This window comes from Clytia hemisphaerica, unplaced genomic scaffold (assembly GCF_902728285.1).
Source record: "Clytia hemisphaerica strain Z4C2 unplaced genomic scaffold, Clytia hemisphaerica genome assembly, whole genome shotgun sequence".
Taxonomy (NCBI): domain Eukaryota; kingdom Metazoa; phylum Cnidaria; class Hydrozoa; order Leptothecata; family Clytiidae; genus Clytia; species Clytia hemisphaerica.
Window position 1 is genome coordinate 1,508,233 of NW_027104356.1, and position 21,077 is coordinate 1,529,309.

At 33.7% G+C, this 21,077-nt stretch overlaps 2 protein-coding genes across 3 annotated transcripts in view; one reads left to right on the forward strand and one right to left on the reverse strand.

Moving 5' to 3' along the window:
* LOC136818254 (uncharacterized) overlaps positions 1-10,550 on the forward strand; it is a 43,497-nt gene extending 32,947 nt beyond the window's left edge. Inside the window, exons 4-8 of one of the 2 annotated variants that reach the window (XM_067074628.1) lie at positions 7,528-7,578; positions 8,193-8,251; positions 9,109-9,177; positions 9,398-9,532; positions 9,816-10,550. In XM_067074628.1, coding sequence (XP_066930729.1) covers positions 7,528-7,578; positions 8,193-8,251; positions 9,109-9,177; positions 9,398-9,532; positions 9,816-10,404 — 903 coding nt within the window. In that variant the 3' untranslated portion in view covers positions 10,405-10,550. The remainder of the gene's footprint in view (positions 1-7,527; positions 7,579-8,192; positions 8,252-9,108; positions 9,178-9,397; positions 9,533-9,815) is intronic. The other variant, XM_067074629.1, reaches the window with a different exon arrangement.
* Positions 10,551-13,682: 3,132 nt separating this feature from the next.
* On the reverse strand, positions 13,683-16,519 carry LOC136818173 (extracellular calcium-sensing receptor-like). The gene has a single exon (XM_067074533.1). It carries the CDS (start codon positions 16,491-16,493, stop codon positions 13,857-13,859), a length of 2,637 nt encoding a protein of 878 aa, XP_066930634.1. The 5' UTR covers positions 16,494-16,519; the 3' UTR covers positions 13,683-13,856.
* Positions 16,520-21,077: the final 4,558 nt, after the last annotated feature.

Below are 21,077 nucleotides of genomic sequence, written 5' to 3' on the forward strand. Positions count from 1 at the left end.
GATTTTCAGTATTTTCAAGAATTCATTGGGAATTGAAGTATTTTTAAGAATTCATTTAGATTTCAAGTATTTTCAAGACTTCATTTGGATTTGAAGTATTTTCAAGAATTCATTTGGATTTGAAATATTCTCAATAATTCCTTGGGATTTTAAGTAATTTCAAGAATTCATTGGGATTTGAAGTATTTTTAAGAATTCATTGGGATTTTAAGGATTTTCAAGAATTCATTGGGATTTTAAGGATTTTCAAGAATTCATTAGGATTTTAAGGATTTTCAAGAGTTCATTTAGATTTGAAGTATTCTCAATAATTCCTTGGGATTTTAAGTAATTTCAAGAATTCATTGGGATTTGAAGTATTTTTAAGAATTCATTGGGATTTGAAGTACTTTTAAGAATTCATTTAGATTTCAAGTATTTTCAAGACTTCATTTGGATTTGAAGTCTTCAAGACTCATTTGGTTCATCATTTGTTGGATTTGAAGTAATTCAAGAATTCATTGGGTTTGAGATTTAAGAATTCATTGGGATTTGAAGTACTTTTAAGAATTCATTTAGATTTCAAGTATTTTCAAGACTTCATTTGGATTTGAAGTATCTTCAAGACTTCATTTGGATTTGAAGCATCTTCAATAATTCATTGGGATTTAAGTATTTTCAAGACTTCATTTGGATTTGAAGTATCTTCAAGACTTCATTTGGATTTGAAGCATCTTCAATAATTTGTTGGGATTTGAAGTATTTTCAAGAATTCATTGGGATTTTAAGTATTTTCAAGAATTCATTGGGATTTTAAGTATTCTCAAGAATTCATTGAGATTTAAAGTATTTTTAAGAATTCATTGGGATTTTAAGTATTTTCAAGAATTCATTGGGATTTTAAGTATTTTCAAGACTCCATTCGGACTTTAAGGATTTTCAAGACTTCATTTGGATTTGAAGTATTTTCAAGAATTCATTGGGATTTGAAGTATTTCAAGAATTCATTGGGATTTGAAGTATTTTCGAGACTTCATTGGGATTCGAAGTATTTTCAAGAATCCGTTGGGATTGGAAGTATTTTCAAGAATTCATTGGGATTTTAAGTAATTTCAACAATTCATTAGGATTTGAAATATTTTCAAGAATTCATTGGGATTCGAAGTGTTTTCAAGGATTCATTGGGATTCGAAGTATTTTTAAGAATTCATTGGGATTTAAGTATTTTCAAGACTTCATTTGGATTTGAAGTATCTTCAAGACTTCATTGGGATTTGAAGTATCTTCAATAGTTTGTTGGGATTTGAAGTATTTTTAAGAATTCATTGGGATTTTAAGTATTTTCAAGGATTCATTGGGATTTATAGTATTTTCAATAATTTGTTGGGATTTGAAGTATTTTCAAGGATTCGTTGGGATTTTAAGTTTTTTCGAGAATTCATTGAGATTCAACGTATTTTCAAGGATCGATAAGGATTTTCAAGGAGTCTTTGGATTTAAAGGGTTGAAAACATCTTCAAAGGTTATTTTGATTTGTTGAGGTTAAGATTTTTAATGATTTCTTTGGACTTTGATAATTTTCGAGTATTCTGTTAGGAATAATGATGTTGATATGATTTAAATAATGAAAAATAATGCATTTCAAGTCTACGAATACTTTATCGGACTGCTTCAAAAATACTAGATGTAGCTCAAATTTTTCATTAAGACCTACTGCTTTCTTTTTGTATCTTTCGTAAAATCATGTCCAGCCTTTTTGCGTTCGAGTACATATTTACTTACTGTAGGCACCACGACTAGTTCTACACGCTTTTTTATAAGAATATACTTTATAAGAATATCATGATGAGATTTGTCAAAAAACTAAGAATATCACTATCATGGAGTTTGGTAACTGAACCTAAGACTGCCAATTTTCGAGCACTTAACCTGTAAATTACGAATTGTCCCCCTGCAGTGCCAAAGATTTTCACCAAAATGCCAAATTTGGTAGTATCACAACCAAAACAAAACCAACTAGAATATTTTCGGCATTTGGAATTAGTACATTTTATAACTGAAAAATACTGGCGATAAGCCATGTGGATTAAGTGTTTAAACTTCTTGTCTATCGAGAAATTATTCAATTGTTCTGCGAAATACAAAATTTCATGTAAACTCTTTAAAGCCTCTTGAAAATTTTTTGCAATTTTTGTTCGTACCAATTCTTTGCAGGTAAATGAAAACGGTTCTACTAAGTAACTTGGTTTGGAATATAGGGGAGTAATTATTTACTTGAACATTTCTATTCTAGAGGAGTCATATTTTTTTGGTTCATTTTAATATTCTAGGGGCAGCTATTTTGCAAATTCAGTATATATAACTCTTGTGGAGTTGCTAAATTGATAGTCCCCCTACTCTGGGGGTTTTTGAATTGTACCTTGAACACTTACTATGTAGTTTACAGACTATCTGGAAATCTCAATTTATGTCAATAACGTTAAAAAAGAGAAGCAAGGTTCCATCTTCAGTCCTCCATCGAGAATCTGAAGACTAGGGAAATTGGATTAGAGTACAGATGGCAAAAAATTTTCTACGTGATATATTTTAAGTTCTAGAATAGAGTATTGCAAATACTTCTCCTAAAGTGATTTGCCCAAACAAATAGATTGTATTGGTTTTTGTTTTGACCTTTTCGCCTTTCTATATTTAATAGATAGTTTTGACAATCACTATCCAAGCTTCAAGAGGCTATCATCATAAATAGAAGAAGCTTATAAAGTTATTGCGATTTTCTGTCAAAATACTAAGGAAGCAATTTGACAAGCATTTAAAATACACAGTCACGAGTGTCATATAGAAAATCACCCAATTAACAAATCATTCATTTTTCTACGTGTTATCCTTATTTGCGTGAACAAAGAGAGATTTGATGAGTAAATCTTGTCTCCAGAAACCTATAGTTAGCTGGCAGCGGGTACTTGGTAGTTTACTTTTGATATATGACTTGAGATTTGTTGGAAAATGGTATCCAATGCAATTTATGAAATGGTAAGCGCTGTGTGTTGTATTAGATGCTATGCATTATAAGTGTATATGTCCAAGTACTCAAGCCCATTCACAATAACAGATCATTGTCATTGAGTTTAAAAAGCCCAAAAGGCTAGAGAAGGATCTCTTGGGTGGTAAATGAAGCCAAATAGGACCAGTATTATTTACAATCTGAGTAAAAACGGTCTTTTGTCTCTGATGAAAATTTCCTGTCGAAATGTTTACAACTTTCATTCACTGACAGGGCCATATTAAGATTCAAGCCATTCCACACAGTCAGTCAGTCAATCAGTACGTGATTTTATCCTAATTTATATTTTGGTCTGTAAAATACCAACTTAATAGGCAATCAGATCTAACTTTTTGCAAAACTTGATTATTTGCCACTGGTCAAAAGTTAAATAATTTCTAGTATATGTAAATCTTGAGATATAAAGGGGTTCTGATACCTCTCCTATGAAAAATATAGTTCTTATAAAACATTTTTATTTCTGTATCATTGGTGACGTGTCTGTCTTCCTTGAAACCAAGGTGTAGAGAAAGTTTCGTTAATTGCATTCTAATTGCTCTAATTATATAAGACTGGAATAGAATTAGTCATTCTTGGACCTTTAGTCATGGGTGAGGTCAATTTATAGTTTTGGGGAGCAAACACTGGCCTGTGAAAAATGCTGGCTCAAAATTTTGAAAATAACCTAGGCATGCAATAATATCACACGACAATGACTTGATGGATTTTATACCGCCCATTATTTGTATAAGCTAACTTGCATTATTCTGCCAATTTTTCTCACATCATTCTATTTTTACGTGACCGTGACTTATTATACATGGCGGAATTGTAATATTTTTTAATAAATTCAGTATTATAACTCTTGTGGAGTTGCTAAATTGATAGTCCCCCTACTCTGGGGGTTATTGAATTGTACCTATCTATCTGGAAATCTCAATTTATGTCAATAACGTTAAAAAAGAGAAGCAAGGTTCCATCTTCAGTCCTCCATTCAGAATCTGAAGACTAGGGAAATTGGATTATAGTACAGATGGCAGAACATTTTCTACGTGATATATTTTAAGTTCTAGAATAGAGTATTGCAAATACTTCTCCTAAAGTGATTTGCCCAAACATATAGATTGTATTGGTTTTTGTTTTGACCTTTTCGCCTTTCTATATTTTTTAGATAGTTTTGACAATCACTATCCAAGCTTCAAGAGGCTATCATCATAAATAGAAGAAGCTTACAAAGTTATTGCGATTTTCTGTCAAAATACTAAGGAAGCAATTTGACAAGCATTTAAAATGCACGGTCACGAGTGGCATATAGAAAATCACCCAATTAACAAATCATTCATTTTTCTACGTGTTATCCTTATTTGCGTGAACAAAGAGAGATTTGATGAGTAAATCTTGTCTCCAGAAACCTATAGTTAGCTGGCAGCGGGTACTTGGTAGTTTACTTTTGATATATGACTTGAGATTTGTTGGAAAATGGTATCCAAAGCAATTTTGGAAATGGTAAGCGCTGTGTGTTATATTAGATACTATGCATTATAAGTGTATATTTATGTCCAAGTACTCAAGTCCATTCACAATAACAGATCATTGTCATTGAGTTTAAAAAGCCCAAAAGTCTAGAGAAGGATCTCTTGGGTGGTAAATGAAGCCAAATAGGACCAGTAGTATTTACAATAAAAATGGTCTTTTGTCTCTGATGAAAATTTCCTGTCAAAATGTTTACAACTTAACTTACATTTACTGACAGGCCCATATTAAGATTCAAGCCATCCCACACAGTCATCAATCAGTACGTGATTTTATCCTAATTCATATTTTGGTCTGTAAAATACCAATTTAAGAGCCAACCAGATCTAACTTTTTGCAAAACTTGATTATTTGCCACTGGTCAAAAGTTAAATAATTTCTAGTATATGTAAATCTTGAGATATAAAGGGGTTTTGATACCTCTCCTATGAAAAATAAAGTTCTTATAAAACATTTTTATTTCTGTATCATTGGTGACGTGTCTGTCTTCCTTGAAACCAAGGCGTAGAGAAAGTTTCGTTAATTGCATTCTAATTGCTCTAATTATATAAGACTGGAATAGAATTAGTCATTCTTGGACCTTTAGTCATGGGTGAGGTCAATTTATAGTTTTGGGGAGCAAACACTGGCCTGTGAAAAATGCTGGCTCAAAATTTTGCAAATAACCTAGGCTAGATGGATTTTATACCGCCCATTATTTGCGTAAGCTAACTTGCATTATTCTGGCAATTTTTCTTACATCATTCTATTTATACGTGACCGTGACTTATTATACATGGCGGAATTGTAATATTTTTAATAGTGCACTCTTGACCCTGCCCGATTTCTAGGCATGTCAAATTTCAAATAATAAATCAATAATAATTGATTAGTAATCCATTAATTTTATCCGTACAAAAAATGATCAAACGGACCAATTAAATCAAGCTGCAACTAACAGGGTTTGCCAGGATGACAAACTTAGACAAAAATAACAAAAGTTTTCAACAAGAAAAGAACGAAAGTTAGTCCTTACCTGTTAATTATTCTCCTTAGTACGGAAAATGCGTTTTTAATTGTTTTCTGACCTCAAATTATTGAATTTGGTCGAAGTTCTACTTACTTTGTACCATAGATCGGTCTGGTTCATTTCTCTCATTTCTTAAAGGTTTCATTTTTACATAAGTATTCCCGTTTCGTATCAGACACATATTTCATGTCAGGATAATATCTGCCTATTGTTAGATTATGCTTGATTATTTTGTATGTTCTTATAAAAAACATGTACCTAATCCTCAATTATTTTCAGCCAGGAAATTTGAAAAATATTATATGAGCGTGGTTCTCATAAAGTCCTCCTAAGAAAATAGAAAAATCCCCAATGTTAATTTTGGAAAATATGTTCTTGGCGTGTTTAATTAGAAGACATTGCAAAAATACTCGACAAATGGTGAAAATAAGAACATGTTAAGAATATTTTAGGCTTAAAACTCAAAAAGTTAAGAATACCCAAAGGCTTCAAAAGCTTTGGATGTTTTATGAAAAAACGTGTTCAATCAAAATGCCACATACGGGTTGGCTTTTCAAGTTAATTACTTTCAGGGTGTGTTATCCCATATAAATATCTTTTACTCAGGTATGTTATGATAATGTGTGAGAATAAAATTGGACATTGTGACGTCAATGATAAATATTTCTTTTGAGTTCGAGGAGAGGATAATCTTCTATTGCTTTCTGTCACAAAAAAGTCGATTATGGAATCACGCTAAAAGAAAAGGAGAAATCTATATTTGACCCATTTTAAAACGGCTTAGCAGACTTAGACCACGCCACTATTTTCTATTATTTCATAGACATATTTTGTAGAATATACTGCTCTAGATGGGGCCCCGTCTACTCACGATTTTTCTGAACTCGATAGTAGACGGGTAGTTTTGGACAAAAATTTCTACAATTTTTTGTAGAAACGCTTCTGATTGGCCGATTATGTCTATTGTTCTCCCGAAAAATTTATGCAACAAAATTCTGATTGGCCAGTTTTCAAACAGTTTTTTTTCTGGTGGCAAATTCAAAATCTCCAATTCTACCATACTAATTTTTATCTCATGCGAGCTTTGTGAAATGGAGTAAATATTTGTATGGGTCCAGACTAATACTACTCAAGACCTTTTAAACAGCCTTAGCTTAATGTATCTTGCATTTACATATGGAAGTAGTTGATAATGTACATTACGGCAATCATCATCGGAATTACAATTACCTCGGCTAGTATTAATACTGATGACTTCTAATGAGTTTCAGCCCCCATTTCAGCAAGGTTTCTTGTTCAATTATTTTCATCTCAAGCGAGTGGGACAAGCAACAAATGAAGTGATGACCGGAATACTTATGTTTACTCTTCAAGAACAAACATTTTTTGAATGCACAGAATTGGCTAAAGCATTGCTACAAAATTTATCAAGGTTTCCATAGCCTTTTTTAGCACAAACTATATCCTATGTGATGATGATATGAGCCCTCCCCATGGGGGTTATTTATAATTTTTAAAAATTGACTTTTCAAACTTCTATTACACGCTTTTTTTAAAAGAATGGTGTGAACCCATTTCATCATGGCTATTCTTAACTTTTTTGGGAAAATCGTCCTAAAATATTCTTACTGCATTCTTAGGTTAGGATCCTAATTCAGACTAGATTTAACAATTAGTACATACGTCTCAAGCATAAAATTACATTTTTGTGAAAGGAGTGAGCTTTACTTGGGGGTAATTGACAATTTCTAATTGAAAATGCTCTAAAAATGTCATTTTTAGCTTGCTTAGCAAAAATCCATGATGGTGATATTCTTAGCATATTCTTAATTTTTGGCCGTTTTCATCATGGACAATCTTATTTAAAGTGTATTCTTATAAAAAAGCGTGTAGCTAACAAAAGTAAAGGGTTGTGTTGTTGTAAATTCTTCTATTCAACTCGAATGTTTCTTTCTCCTTTCAACAGGGAGGAGATGATGAAGAAATGAAACGAGCTCGACGAAGGATGAAGAATAAGGTATGGATGCCATTGATTGAGATAGGCTATGAAAATATCTATCCGTCCTTCTTTCTGTGTGTTTTCCTGTCCGCTAAAAGATATGGTACTTTGGTCTTTGGTTAAGCTTTTCAGCTTTATTTAAATTTTTGGTTCTTTAGATTTGCACCAAAACGTACCATGAGTATCATTTTCGGGATTTAACCTGTGGAAACGACTATAAGACTTTTATTGCGCATGTCTCAATCACGTTACTATTCAAATAATCGAAGATTTAAAGCAAATATACTTCTGTTATGTTTTAAGCTGGCTCCCTTTCATCGAATGTTTTTACGTTTTTTAATAGTGGTTTGATTGGTACGGCCTTCATCCGTGTTCCTGGATGATTGCTTTGGTTACTTTTGTGCTCACTGAGTGCGCGCTGAATAGAAACCTTTTTTTCGTCACAGTGTAATATTCATGACGGTAGCACCGTAGCCAAAACGAGGTTAAAAACTTAAGCCAGGCTAGGGACTTCAAAATGAACATACGAGTAAAGCAGATATCAACTTTGGGTTTGTGAGGTTCAACATTTCTTGTAAGACCTGTGGTCAGGCTGGAGCTAAGGTTATTTTTATTCCTTTTCCCTCCTTTAGATCTCGGCACAAGAAAGTCGCCGTCGCAAGAAAGAATATGTTGACGCCCTTGAATTAAAGTAAGGATAATCTTTTTCACTTTTTTTGATAATCTTTCTTTCACTTCTTCATCACGATGCTATCGTCCGTATACTAAGCAGATATTCGACAAGAAAAATCGGATATCGAAAATTATTCAGTCGAGCTTGATGATATTCGAAGAAGCGAAGCTGAGTCGAATATCATCAAGCGAGACTGAATAATTTCGATATCCGATTTTTCACGTTGAATATATGGTTTATCGTTCACCAATTAGCAGAAAAGCATTTTTAATTTTTCCCTATTTCGCATTCAGTCTTTCTCTCTTTTTATGACATTTTCGAACGTTTTACTGTCTTATTTAAAGATGTCAATTTCATTGTTTTTTTCTCTTATTACAAAACGTTCGAATTTTTTTTCTCTTTTGTTTAAAAGAACTTTCTTTTTTATCTGTTTTTATATATGTGAGATTTAAATAATTATTTGATCAAAAAACTATTTTCTTTATGCTCGCTGCTACAGAAGAGATATTTTGCTATCGGATATCTAAAAATATTCGACAGTGCGTTTTGCCTAGAGGTGGACGATAATATATTATATTATCATGATATAACAATGGTTTGTATATTATAAAACGTAATATGTTGCGCGGCGGAAAATAGAGTCTGTGTTTACGTAAACAGCTACCCCCCCCCCCCCCAAAAAAAAAAAACTCCTGTCTTCGCGTTTGTTCCTCTTAGATGAAATTCGTCTTAGATTATAGCATAGTCTACAATAAACATAATTTTTGTCACATACTATGAGGCCTAGAGGTATAATTTACTACATTTTTGAAACAATGAATATGATCGAATGTACCACTTTATGATTTTTATCTTCTGCGTTTCTTCTTTTGCAGAATGAAACAACGAGACCAAGAAAAACGCTTATTGACAGAAAAAGTGACCGAACTTGAAGATCGAGTCAGGTATAGTTTACGCATGTGTTGTTTTCCTTTTTTGAATTTCTATATAGTCAAAATAAAATGTAGCGAGAAAGACTACTGTTAATAATTAGGATGATTTGATAACTAAAAAACACTTTCCTCAAATTTTGTGAAATTAAGGCAAATTTTTCCAACGGTCACATAGGTCACCTTTTATATATAGTTTGACAAAGTAACAATAAAATCCATTTTCTCTCCTTAGACAACTTGTCGACCAACTCTTCCATGCAAAACAAAACAATCGCGAGAATACTTCCACTACAATGACCGACACTGAACCTTTCGTCAGACGAAGAACCACCGATGCTGGTACACAAACTGGTATCTGTTTGGATTGGTAAGATTGTTGTGATTTCTTCCGGGCTTTTTCGTTGCCCGATTCCGTCATTTTCACTAACGGTCAGTCATTTTTTGAGGAATTGGCACATCATTTTTGGGTGAAACTTATGTCAATTAGGAATAGCAGATTGAGGTTTTGTTTGAAGATAGTTCCTGTCTTTTTTTTTTAAAGTCCCTTTATTACTAATAACTGAAATTCTACCCGAAACCCAATACCACTGAAATAATCATTCCTTGAAAAGTTTTTTGGAAAAAACTTAGAATTCTTTAATTTATTATAGCTATCTACAGACTCCGTCAAAAGTTTTGCTCACTGAAAGACAGATAAAGCACGAAACTGAGGAAGAATTCCCTTCGAACGAGCTGACCAACGAAAATGAACTCGACCCCACTGATTGTTTGAACCATCAAACCTCAACACAAACTTCACCGTATAAAAAAACTTTTATTGATGATTTTCATCCTGAAAATGAACGTTTTCATCCATACCGTATAAACAGAGAACATTATCGAGAAATCCCTGAAAATCGGGATCGATTCCGAGAAATTGCTGATTTTCAGGAAAACCGAGAACATGTTCGTTATTCGTCGTCTTTATCTTACCAACCCAGCGAAAGTCACCGACGATCTTCGGTCAGTTATCCTAAATCACCGGAAAGATACTCATCACCTCACATGGCAAGATATTCACCAACTGCAAACAGGTCGGCCTCTCCGAGCCACGTCAGTGATCGAGCGCCCACTAATCCAAATTTAGACCGTGATCTGCGTCAAAACTCAATGGTTCTCCCTCCACAGGCTACTTTCCGTCGCATATCAAACGCCTCACCGCCTTCAGCTGAGAAAATGATCCCTTACTCGAAATATTAGATTATTTAACTCCCTTATGAAAGCTTCTGTTTTAAGAAGTTACAAACCATTACCATAATCAACCATTTCGATGATCTATAGATTTTTATTCAAATTTTATATGTAGATAGTTTATTTGAAATTGAAAAAAATGAAATTCTGAATATAAAAAAATAGATTGAGACTTATTCCTGCAGTAACCCGTGTCTGTATAAACAGACCGAAATTTATGGCAATTTCAAAATTACTTCGCTGCGTTATACGTGAAACACTAGTCTGAATCGCAGACCTCTACAAAACCCCAGGTATTATAGGTCTGCTTAATGATCTATAAGGAGCACGAATCTGTTAGTGGATGTCAGGAGCCTAGTGAAACACTATCTGGAAAGAGCACAATGACTCATGGTAAACATGTTAATGAATATCGGGTAAGTGCTTCAGTCCATCTTTATCGAAGTAAAATCAAGGGAAAGTTTACCAAACAGCCTTGAAACCTGTTTCCGTTCAATTTTCTTTTCGTTCAACTTCAGAGACAGCACTTGAATGACGCTGCTCTCAAAATACCCCCTGGATGCTCTGCATAATCACTCATCATTTCCTGTTTATCTTTATCTGGAAATTCAACAATTTTCAAATGAGTTTGACAGTCTAAACAGGAAAGACAATAAGAGGTTACGTTTTTGTTCGAAATAATGACCTTTCGACCAGGACGTTTAAAAGTTCTTCTTTGGAAACTGGAAACAGGAAACTTATTTCATTCAAGGACTACATAAAAAAGGGATTAAAAGGCTTTGGTTTTAAATAAACGTGATATCATTATTTAGCTTATATCAGCATAAAATAACAATAGGGGTCGGCACTGTCCTGATATGAAACATAAAACCTTTGAAAACTGTCCCCTGGAATCTAGGGGGGGTTTAGGACAACATTTAGATTGACATAATAAGATATATATGCGTACTTCATAACTGTCGATATCTTGAATAATCACTTTTAAATATTTTCGCCCTCGGGAAATTCTCATTCCGAAATATATTCGTACAGTTAGAGAAAAGACTTAAAATTGAAAATAGAACAATAGCGCTTGTTAAACATGACCACCAATTACTGACATGACGAAGACAAACATGAAAAATTGAATCAGCTTATTAAGGTGTGGTCGTTGAGACGTGACCAATAATGTGATGATACAATAACCTTTTGAATTTTCGAATTCTTAAGGTTTTTATATAAGAACATGTCAACTGAACAATAGTAAAGAAATAACAAGAGCAATAAAAATATGTAGAGTACCAAAATTGAAAGTTAATTTGAAAAACAAGGAAATTATCAATTTAAGTGCTAAACCTTCTTATTGGAGAAATTCGGGGTTTTATTGGTTTCACTAAAAAACATATAGAAAATTTTTCGGGACGAGATGGAGCTTTTACAAGCTCTTATTTGATTTGGTTGGTCGTTAACTAGTAATAAAACAATTTTGTTACTTTTTCTAAAGAATGCGTCATTTTTATTACTTCAAATTGACAATTATTAAAGTATCTTATAAAAGCTCCATCTCATCTGAATTTTTCTTGTGAATGTGACAAATTTGTTCAAGGGTCCAATATCGAAATAGTAAACAGTAATTAATTTTGATACTTTAATGAGCTAATGATGTCAGCACACAGCAGTTAAAAGATAAGAATTCTCATGTCATGTGCGTGCATCTTTGTTTACTGTTGAATAAATTACTGACCTGTTGCTTTGGTGACACACCGGTTGTAAAAATTGAAAGTCAGGTAAAAAGCAGGGGTGCTTTCTCACTACGCTAGATAGATAAGTGGTTATCATCAACGGTCCTTTTCATAAAATTCTAAGGGTTGTAAAAAATATACAATGAAGATTCGTGCTTAACATCAGATTTTGATCGCTTCATATCAGCATTCCAGATTTAACGTCGAAAATTGGTCATTAAACCTTTTGTTCTCCAAGAGAGGGCTAGACCTCTCTTGGCTTAATGACCAATTAAGCGAAAAAGGCAGCATAAATAAATTGGTTGCCATAAAAGTAGCAGAATGTGCAGTGGGATTCTTTTGTAAAAAATTGGTCATATGGGAAAAGTGTTTTCTTTCCCGATAGAGGCTGCGTTTAGACCAGCCTGGCATTTGTAATTGCTTGCAGTATTCTTTTGAATTCTATTGTTCCGCGCAATTGTTCGGTTTGTCAAATGCCTAATGATGCCAGTGTGTTGGCATTTCGTTGGCATTTGAAATGCCATTTTGAGCAAAGGAATCCCCTTTTCTGGCATTTCGAATCAAACAAAGGAACCAAAACAGAGAGAAAAAGTGACATTTTTGATTTTTTAAAGTATTTGCACGTTTTTTATTCAGTTCTTTCTATAGATTGTAAAATTTGCAAGATTTGCCATAGCCTAGCCCATATATGCCTAGCCCTATGGCAAAAAGTTTCAGTCTTAATGACTGCAGTTTTTGAGAAATTCCATGTTTTTCATTGTTTGATCTGTCAAAGTTGAACTTGAGGGAATCACCTTTTCAGTAATGACTTTAAAAAGACGATTGCGTTAAATGCCATGACAGAAAATACAATGGAAAAGCTATTAAAATCGAATCCCTCATGAGCAAATGCCAAATTACAAATGCCAGTTGGTCTAAACGCAGCCAGAGTTGAAGAGCCAACTTTCATCTGTATTGATTTGATACAAAAGACGAGGAATCTTGTCACAGAAAATGTTCATTAGAAGGCTGTAATTTTAAATCCCTTGATATGCGAATTGATGATTTTCAATAAAATTTTCTTCAAATTCAAAGGGTTGTAAACGCTTTGACAACTGTTTTGGGAGTCAGTAATGATTTCCTATCAATTTTCTTTGTTTCAGCTAATCGATTTTCGCCAGACAGTCTCAGTGAAAAACCACCCCAGGTCTTAGAGGTCTGGAAAGAATGTTGATCACTTGGAGAAGAGGGTTGTAAAACAGGATCTGGGTGTAACCTAATTGATTTTTTTTTCATTTGATTGAATTTCTCAAGAGTGGTTCATCTAATAACAATTAGGTTACACCCATGATTAGAAACCACATCATAGTACCCTTCATGCTCAGTCATTTGTTTTGTCATTTTCTGTCGACTAATGCGATCTAAAAATTACCGTAATTACGCCATTACATACCCAAGGACCCAACATCCCCCCCCAAAAAAAAAAAGAAAAACTGGAAAAATCGGCCTCCCAACTCTACTAGGGAAGACACCATAATTATGTAAAATCTCATAAAATCCCATGTGAAGTTACAATTCACCAAAATCAGCAAAAGTTTCACCACTAAAACCAAATAATTTTCGCTCACTAAGAAGCCAACTTGGAATCTTGATTAAGACAAGACAGTTCTATCATTACAAACCGGCAATATAATTTGCTCCACTACAATACATGTTTCTGAAGTTTCAAGACCTAATAAGTTTAATTATATCATAAATTGTTCACTTCTTCACTTGTTTCTCGATTTTGGTGGTAGGTAGTTTTGCAAGGGATGTGAAACTACTCGATTCTTGCTGGATGGGTTTCCGATCACTCTGGAAGCCAATGTTGCATACTCCCATTACTTGCTTTGATTCCTGTTTAGGTCTTGTAAACCCGTGAAAAATTTTAGTACATATCATACAGCCCATGTAAACATAGCCATAAGACATTGTAGTGATTAGTAACACTAAGACTTGATACCTGTTATTGACCAAGTTTAAGGTGACGATATGGGCGACATTGATGATACAAAAAGCCAAACAAGTATAATGAAGGAATTTATATTCTCCGAACTGTACTTTAGTATGACTCTCCGATAAACTTTGAACAGAAGCGATCACAGTTATAACGAATGGTAAAACGAACGCCAACATTCGATACAAACTGAATTGCAATTCACATTCTTCAAAACTTTCATAATTTGATTCAGTTTTGGTGACGGGAAAACTTTCCATGAATTGCCAGGTCAACAGAATGATCGTTTCCAGGGTAAGAATGAAAGTTGAGATTAAAATGTCGGCTAATGTATTGTTTTGTTTGTTATTAACGAACTTTGAAATGAACCTGGAGACAGATCTGTTCTTCAACAGAAGCACCAAGCTGAACAATGTTAATAAAGCATGGAAGGAAATATATCGAACACGGCAAACTCCTCTAGAAGGTATCACCAAGTGAAGAAAGGTGTAACTGAAGGATGCAATCACTAGCAGAGTAGACAAAATGATAAATCTAGCTTTTGTTGATTTGACGATAGCAGTTTCCTTCAAATAGCGTAACAAGTAGAGACACAAAAACATTAAAACGATTCCTATACAGCTGATGATCGTTGTAGTTAGTCCAATAGTGTCCTCCAAAGTGATATGTTTAATCGGTGTCAATTCACAATTTATAAAATCTTTAGTATGGTAACCCTTGGTGCATGGTGAACATTGGAGACTATTGGGTTTGGTGCTTATAGAACCTTTGGGACATCGTTCACATTTCCAACAACAACGTTGTTTAGCGGTGATTTTTTCCCCTGCAACACATTTTTCACTGCATGAAGAAGTCGGCATTTCATTGCCCGACCAAGAGGGTATTCTAATCTTTTCGTTGTCAATGTTGAGTCTCTTTTCTCTTTGAGATTCCCAGCGTCCAACAGGTCTGTACTTAAATTGGCCACTGTTATTATTGTATTGAACTTGCTCGATGGAATAAGATACATATACAGGACTTCCCTTGGTATTATATTTGTACGGTTTTTTTTGGCGAGTGGTAAAATCGACTGTTTTCAAAGCCTCGTTGACTTGAATTGGGTTGATACTAGCTCCACAATTTGTTGCAGATGATGGACAGTATTTTGATGTGACGTCATCTAACGCATGGCTAACTGAATCAACCAAATCGATCAAATTATTAATTTGACTTGGATTGTCATTTAAGATTTGCTTCAAAATCTCGTTACTTTCGATTTCACAAGTTTCATTGTTTGCATCTTTGCCAGTGAGTTTTCCAAAAGCATCATTGGAAGTCACTAAGCATCCAGATTGTTGGAAAATATACTGTTTCAACCAAATATCCTTACCGTAGCATGAATTGATGGTTTTGTTAACATAGTCAAGAAACTTTTGATTTGGACTCCCATTCTCCACAGAGACGGTCAGTATGGATTCCATTTGAGTTTTTGTTATGTTAGTAGCTGAGAGCACTTCAGGGTTCCAAGCTTCTCCTGTCAAATACAAACGATCCAAACCCAGTTTCTCAGCTTCATGCAAAATATATTCTCCAGACTTCAATGCATAATTAAACATAACAACAACGGTGGCATTTTCTTGTTTCTGCATGTCTAAAGCTATCTCTTTCGCAATGCGTTGCGTATCTTTGGAATCTATGGGAATATAAACTTCTCCTGTCAAACAGATATCCATTTTCTCTGTATGTTTTTGTAAAAGTTGAAGACCTATTTTCCCGTATTCATCATCAGCGCCTATAGCGTAGATGTAGGTCCATCCAAACTGATCGATAACGTCTACAAGAGCTTCTATGATGCTTTCATCAGATGCAACACTTCGATAGAATGTCCCATGATCTGTACGTTTACTTAGAAGCGGTGATGAAGCACGATAACTGAGTAGCGGTATATGAAATGCTCCTAACAAGCTTGATAAAGGAATTGTACTGAATGAAAAGAAAGTTCCGAAAACTGCAACGAATTGTTCCGCGTGTGTCTTTTGTTGAGAAACGGAACAAGTGTTTTGGTTGGTAGCCAGACAAGTTGTTTGTTCATGAGAATTGACAATCTCAATACCTCGATTCATAGTGATTGGTAGATTTAAACAGGTGTCGTCGATTCGATATCCGATACTTAGATTCGTCGCAACCTTTCTTGTTTCGATAGCAAATTTGACGGCAAAGACACGAATTAAGCCTCCGATTGATATTCGATCACATGGCTCGCCTTCAGTAAGGAAGTACAAACTTTGGATCATGTATGTACCAGGTTTCCATGACGACAAGAGGTTTCGATTGTTTGTTTGAAATATCTCGTCATTACAGTCCTGATATGACGTAATCACCAGTGCCATGAGTAGAAAGGGAAGTTTCATTTGATTCTTCATTCTTTGTCTTTTATCAACGATTAAACTAAAACAGAAAAAATAGATGTTATTGCATGGGAATTAAAATTCAACGAAATAGGACACACTGGGCATATTATCATATACCAAAAGCCTCCAAATTTCATGTAGAATGGAAATCTTAGCAAGGTTCAATCGTATGTAGCGGGCCAATTTCGGGCCCAAATGGAAAACTACGTCTGTAAAGGTTCAATTACATGTCAAATTTCTAAATTCTGAAAAAAGGAAATTTGAATAATTCCATCAGATTCAGCTCGTTGAGCCGAATCTTTGTTAAGTTTCGACCATCTAGCCCTACGTTTACACAATAAATTGTCCAAATCTTTCAGCATAGTCCTAGCGTTAGCTCATTTTTTTCATCACGTTACCTTAGTACTCCTCTTAGGATTAAGTTTTAATCACATGATCAAAAAGTGAGCAAAACAAACTAATTTATCAACGCAAGTTCAAGCAAGAAACAATGGAAAGAAACAAAAGGCTTCCAGACCAGGTTTTTTATACGGACTATGCTTTCAGATACTAATGTGTAGCCCTTAAAAGCGTAATGTCAGAAAATGGTATTGTTTGTCATGTTTTGATTCCTACATTTTGAGATATTAACATGCTTATTTTTTTCAACTTTAAATCCCAAAATTGGCCCAATCCACACGACTGGACCTTGCTAACACAACAAAAAATTTCCATTCTATATAAAATTTCAAAATTGTTTACAGCATTTATTTTATAATACGTTCCAGTGGAGCTCCTTGAGCCAATTTTGACCCTCAGCTCATGGACTAAACTCTTGCACGATATTCAAACTGTCTGAAAATTCTCTAAAACAAACTTGATTAGCTATGAATAATCTTGCATCGTCAGGAGAAAAGATCGAAAAGTAAATTCCCTACGTAGGATGTCTGTGACCTTTGTATGAATGATGACATATAATCTTGAAATACGATGATTCGAAGTGTTTATATTTCGAAATACCAAGAATAAAACCTCAAAAGATCTCAAACAACGATATATTCTATCCTAATTTTCAAGAAAAATATTGAAACAGTACTTAAACGAGAACACTTTCATTTTTACACTTCTGCTCTTTAACTGTAGTTCATTTCACGATGAAAAGTGAACTAGGGGAAATGACTGAGAACAAAAGTTTTTTTCAGCTTCTCATTTTTCTAACTTTGCTTTTTCCTTGAAAAGGATTTTTAATAATCTCAATTTCGACTTTATAATATAAAATATGAAAGATTTAACACCATTTTTCTCTCAGAAGTTGCGAAATATTGTATAATTGCAGAATCTTGTGGCAATATTCGATTTTCTCTATGAAAAATAAGACTACAAGCTTCAGTGAAATTGAATGGTTCTTATAAAAGATGTCACTAATGCAAAAGGTATATCAGAACTGAATAAATATTTGACCAATTTCAAACACCCGAACCAACTGGGCAAACTGAAATCATGTACCGCGGTGAAATCTAAACACTACAGTATATGGCCCCCAAAACGGAGGTTTTAATTAAAATGAAGATTCTGACTTGTAGATTTATCAGAATTAAACGATTTTTGTTTATTTCGAAAGAATGATGGTTGTACTTAAAAATGAGCATGTTTTTGCTGGTTTGAGACAGATTCAAAATAACATATTTGCGTCAAAAGGAAATATTTTAACACCAAAATTAGATAAAAATTGCATATAACTCACTCCAGCTCCTTGGATATTGAAAATAATTTATGAAAACGGGGTATAGGAAACTTTCTACACCTAATGCCGTTCAGAAAATGCAAATACATCTGTGACTTTAGAGGCTGGGTAAAAGATATAGCATCTTGAAGGTCAACCAGTATTTTGGAGCCCTAGAATCAGCATTGACAAAACCGAAAATTCTAAATATGAGAAAAAGCAAAAAATCTTGGAATTCTATTCCTATCACCTTGAGTTGATAGTTTATAACAAAAAATTTACATTATATATAAAATTTTTCGCTGAATCAGCAAAAACGGCAAATTCTGTCATTTTTTTACAAAATATAGGAGAAAAATATCTTTAAAGCTTAATATTTTCAGTTTCAGTTAAGCTTTTTTCTAAAATTTTCACAGCTTATTCCATACACGAATGGAACTATTTTCAAAAGAGATTTGTTTTCAAAAACTTGATTAAGACGTTGTTAAATCAAAATTGTCATTTTGAAAATTTCTAAATTTTCAGTTTGGACTTTGCAATATCGAAAATTTTGAAATATTTCATAAAAATCATAAATTTTACATCCATCGGGTCGTAAATTTAAGGGAAAACACAAAAAAGTTCATAGTTTTTCCCCCTTTTACCACTGGGCTTAATAATTTGATTTTAACTACACCTCCGTTTTGGGGGCCCCAAACCTGCATTTTGACAACCAGGGGTATACTGTAAAAAATTTATCAAATAAATTTATGCCCAAAACCCTCTAAATCATATTTCAAAACTATGGTCAAAATTTTGTATTCATATCTTAAAGATATCTCGAGAAATCGCTAAAATTTCAAACCTCCGTTTTGGGGGCCATTAGAAAAAAGCTACCTATCTTTAAGCGATTGAAAAATATTGTTGAAATTGAAAATTTTGAAAAAGAACTTCCAGGAAATAAAGTAGAGATGTTAAAGGTTTTCATGCAGCAAACATTTTTGTAAAATCTCTTTTCCTCTAGATTTGAGAGAAATTTCAAATTTGATCACCGTTTTGGAGGCCTCGTTGGAGGCCACATACTGTAGTCACATTAGGTTACAATAGACTAATTCGGCAAAATACACTATCTTCAACCAAATCTCAAGTAAGTTGCCTGTTCCTACACGCTTTTTTTTTTATAAGAATACACTTTATAAGAATGTCCATGATGAAAATAGCCAAAAAATTAAGAATATCATAGGAATATCACCATCATGGAATTTAGCAACTGAACCTAAGAATGATGCCATTTTAAAGGCATTTTAACCTGTAGATTGGCAATTTCGATCTTAACCTAAGAATACCGTAAGAATATTTTTGGATGATTTTCGCCAAAAAGTTAAGAATATCCATGATGAAATGAAAAAACACCATTCTTATAAAAAAAAAAGCGTGTAACTGACTTAATTTTCACCCACGAATTAAAAACAAGACAAAAAAATATGCGCAGGTTCAGATTGCCACACTAAAAGCCTTGAGAGCTAAGCAAGGTGACGTCACACAGAATTGGTCTATACATTTAACTACAGTCATAAAACTACCTATCAGTCCATAACAATCTCGTCATCACTTCGTTCATATACCTAATACCAAATAAAAACATTTGTTAATTTCAATAGTTCAAACAATTTTTCATTTCATCACCATATTGCTAAGAGTACTTTAACTTTGTGACAACAACAATCTACATGTTTCTAAATATGCATTCTAGATTTGTAATATGAGCTAGTAAACATTCTCTTTTTTATATACAGGGCTGAAACGAGTCCTAATCTTGAAATGATATTGCATACTGTATCCTATCCAATCCTTAGTTTATGGTTAATGCCGTTAATGTTGTTGTAAAAAAAACAGTCGGAAAATACCTTATCGGCCAAAACTTAGTCGGCCCTAAGTGACTGAATTTTGGCTTGGTTACTAAAACTAGGACCAACTAAAAATTAAGGCCGACTAAAATTAAGGCCGACTAAGTTTTGGCCGATAAGGTAAGATACTTCATTCAATGAAGAAGTATAAATTTAAAGTGAAATATAACTTGTCAAGAGCACACACCTCTATTTTTTTTCTCCAAAGTCTAAGAACAGATTCAAAAGAGTTTTAGGTATATTCTCAACCATAGTAAAGAATCTTGAATGAAAAAAAGCTAAGTCATTTCATTTAAAACATTTCAGCCTATGCAGGCAGGCCCGGCGCAACAACCGTAAAAGTGGAAAGGCTAAAGGCTAATGCCTCTTCAGCCTCCCTGCTTCCACCAGGCCTACTATGCAGCCTACTATGCATCTCGAAAAAAGCAAGGCTGAGGCCCATCCAGACAAGAAGAAAACCCCCAATACTTAGGAGAGAGTATAATCTACAGTATAGCATAAACGAGGGAGAAAATTATGACAAAATTAGATACATTTACCTTTTAGAAACTTACCCCGCACATGCAACCTGATCTATTGCAATAATGTCTCCCTGCTTCAGCGATTCAACATTTATATTTTATGCTGAAACAAACAAACATTACTCATCGCACATTCCAACGTACGGAACTCTCTTATTGCAGTTTTATAGTTCAAATTTGAAACCGGACTGATGTTTCTACAGTTAGGAAGATCATTTTAAATGATGATTTATAAACGACCTACTGGGAAAAAAGTTCAACTAGCAGATAGATCTAAATAGATTGATTACTATTACAAAGGAGCTTAAGGCTTTTTGTTTTTCAATATACAAAACCCAATTTCAATCTAACCAGAAACGCCAATATAGAAAGTCTGTCAATTTGTGCTGAACTGACATGACATATTCGTTTTCAAAGAAGAGAGATGGCCTTTCTGATTACAAAGTCATACGGATACTCTGGAAACAAATATGAAGGCGTTTCTTGA

Bases quoted from the DNA above. Each gene is read 5' to 3' on its own strand.
- LOC136818173 (XM_067074533.1), bottom strand. From the start codon at position 16,493: ATGAAGAATCAAATGAAACTTCCCTTTCTACTCATGGCACTGGTGATT.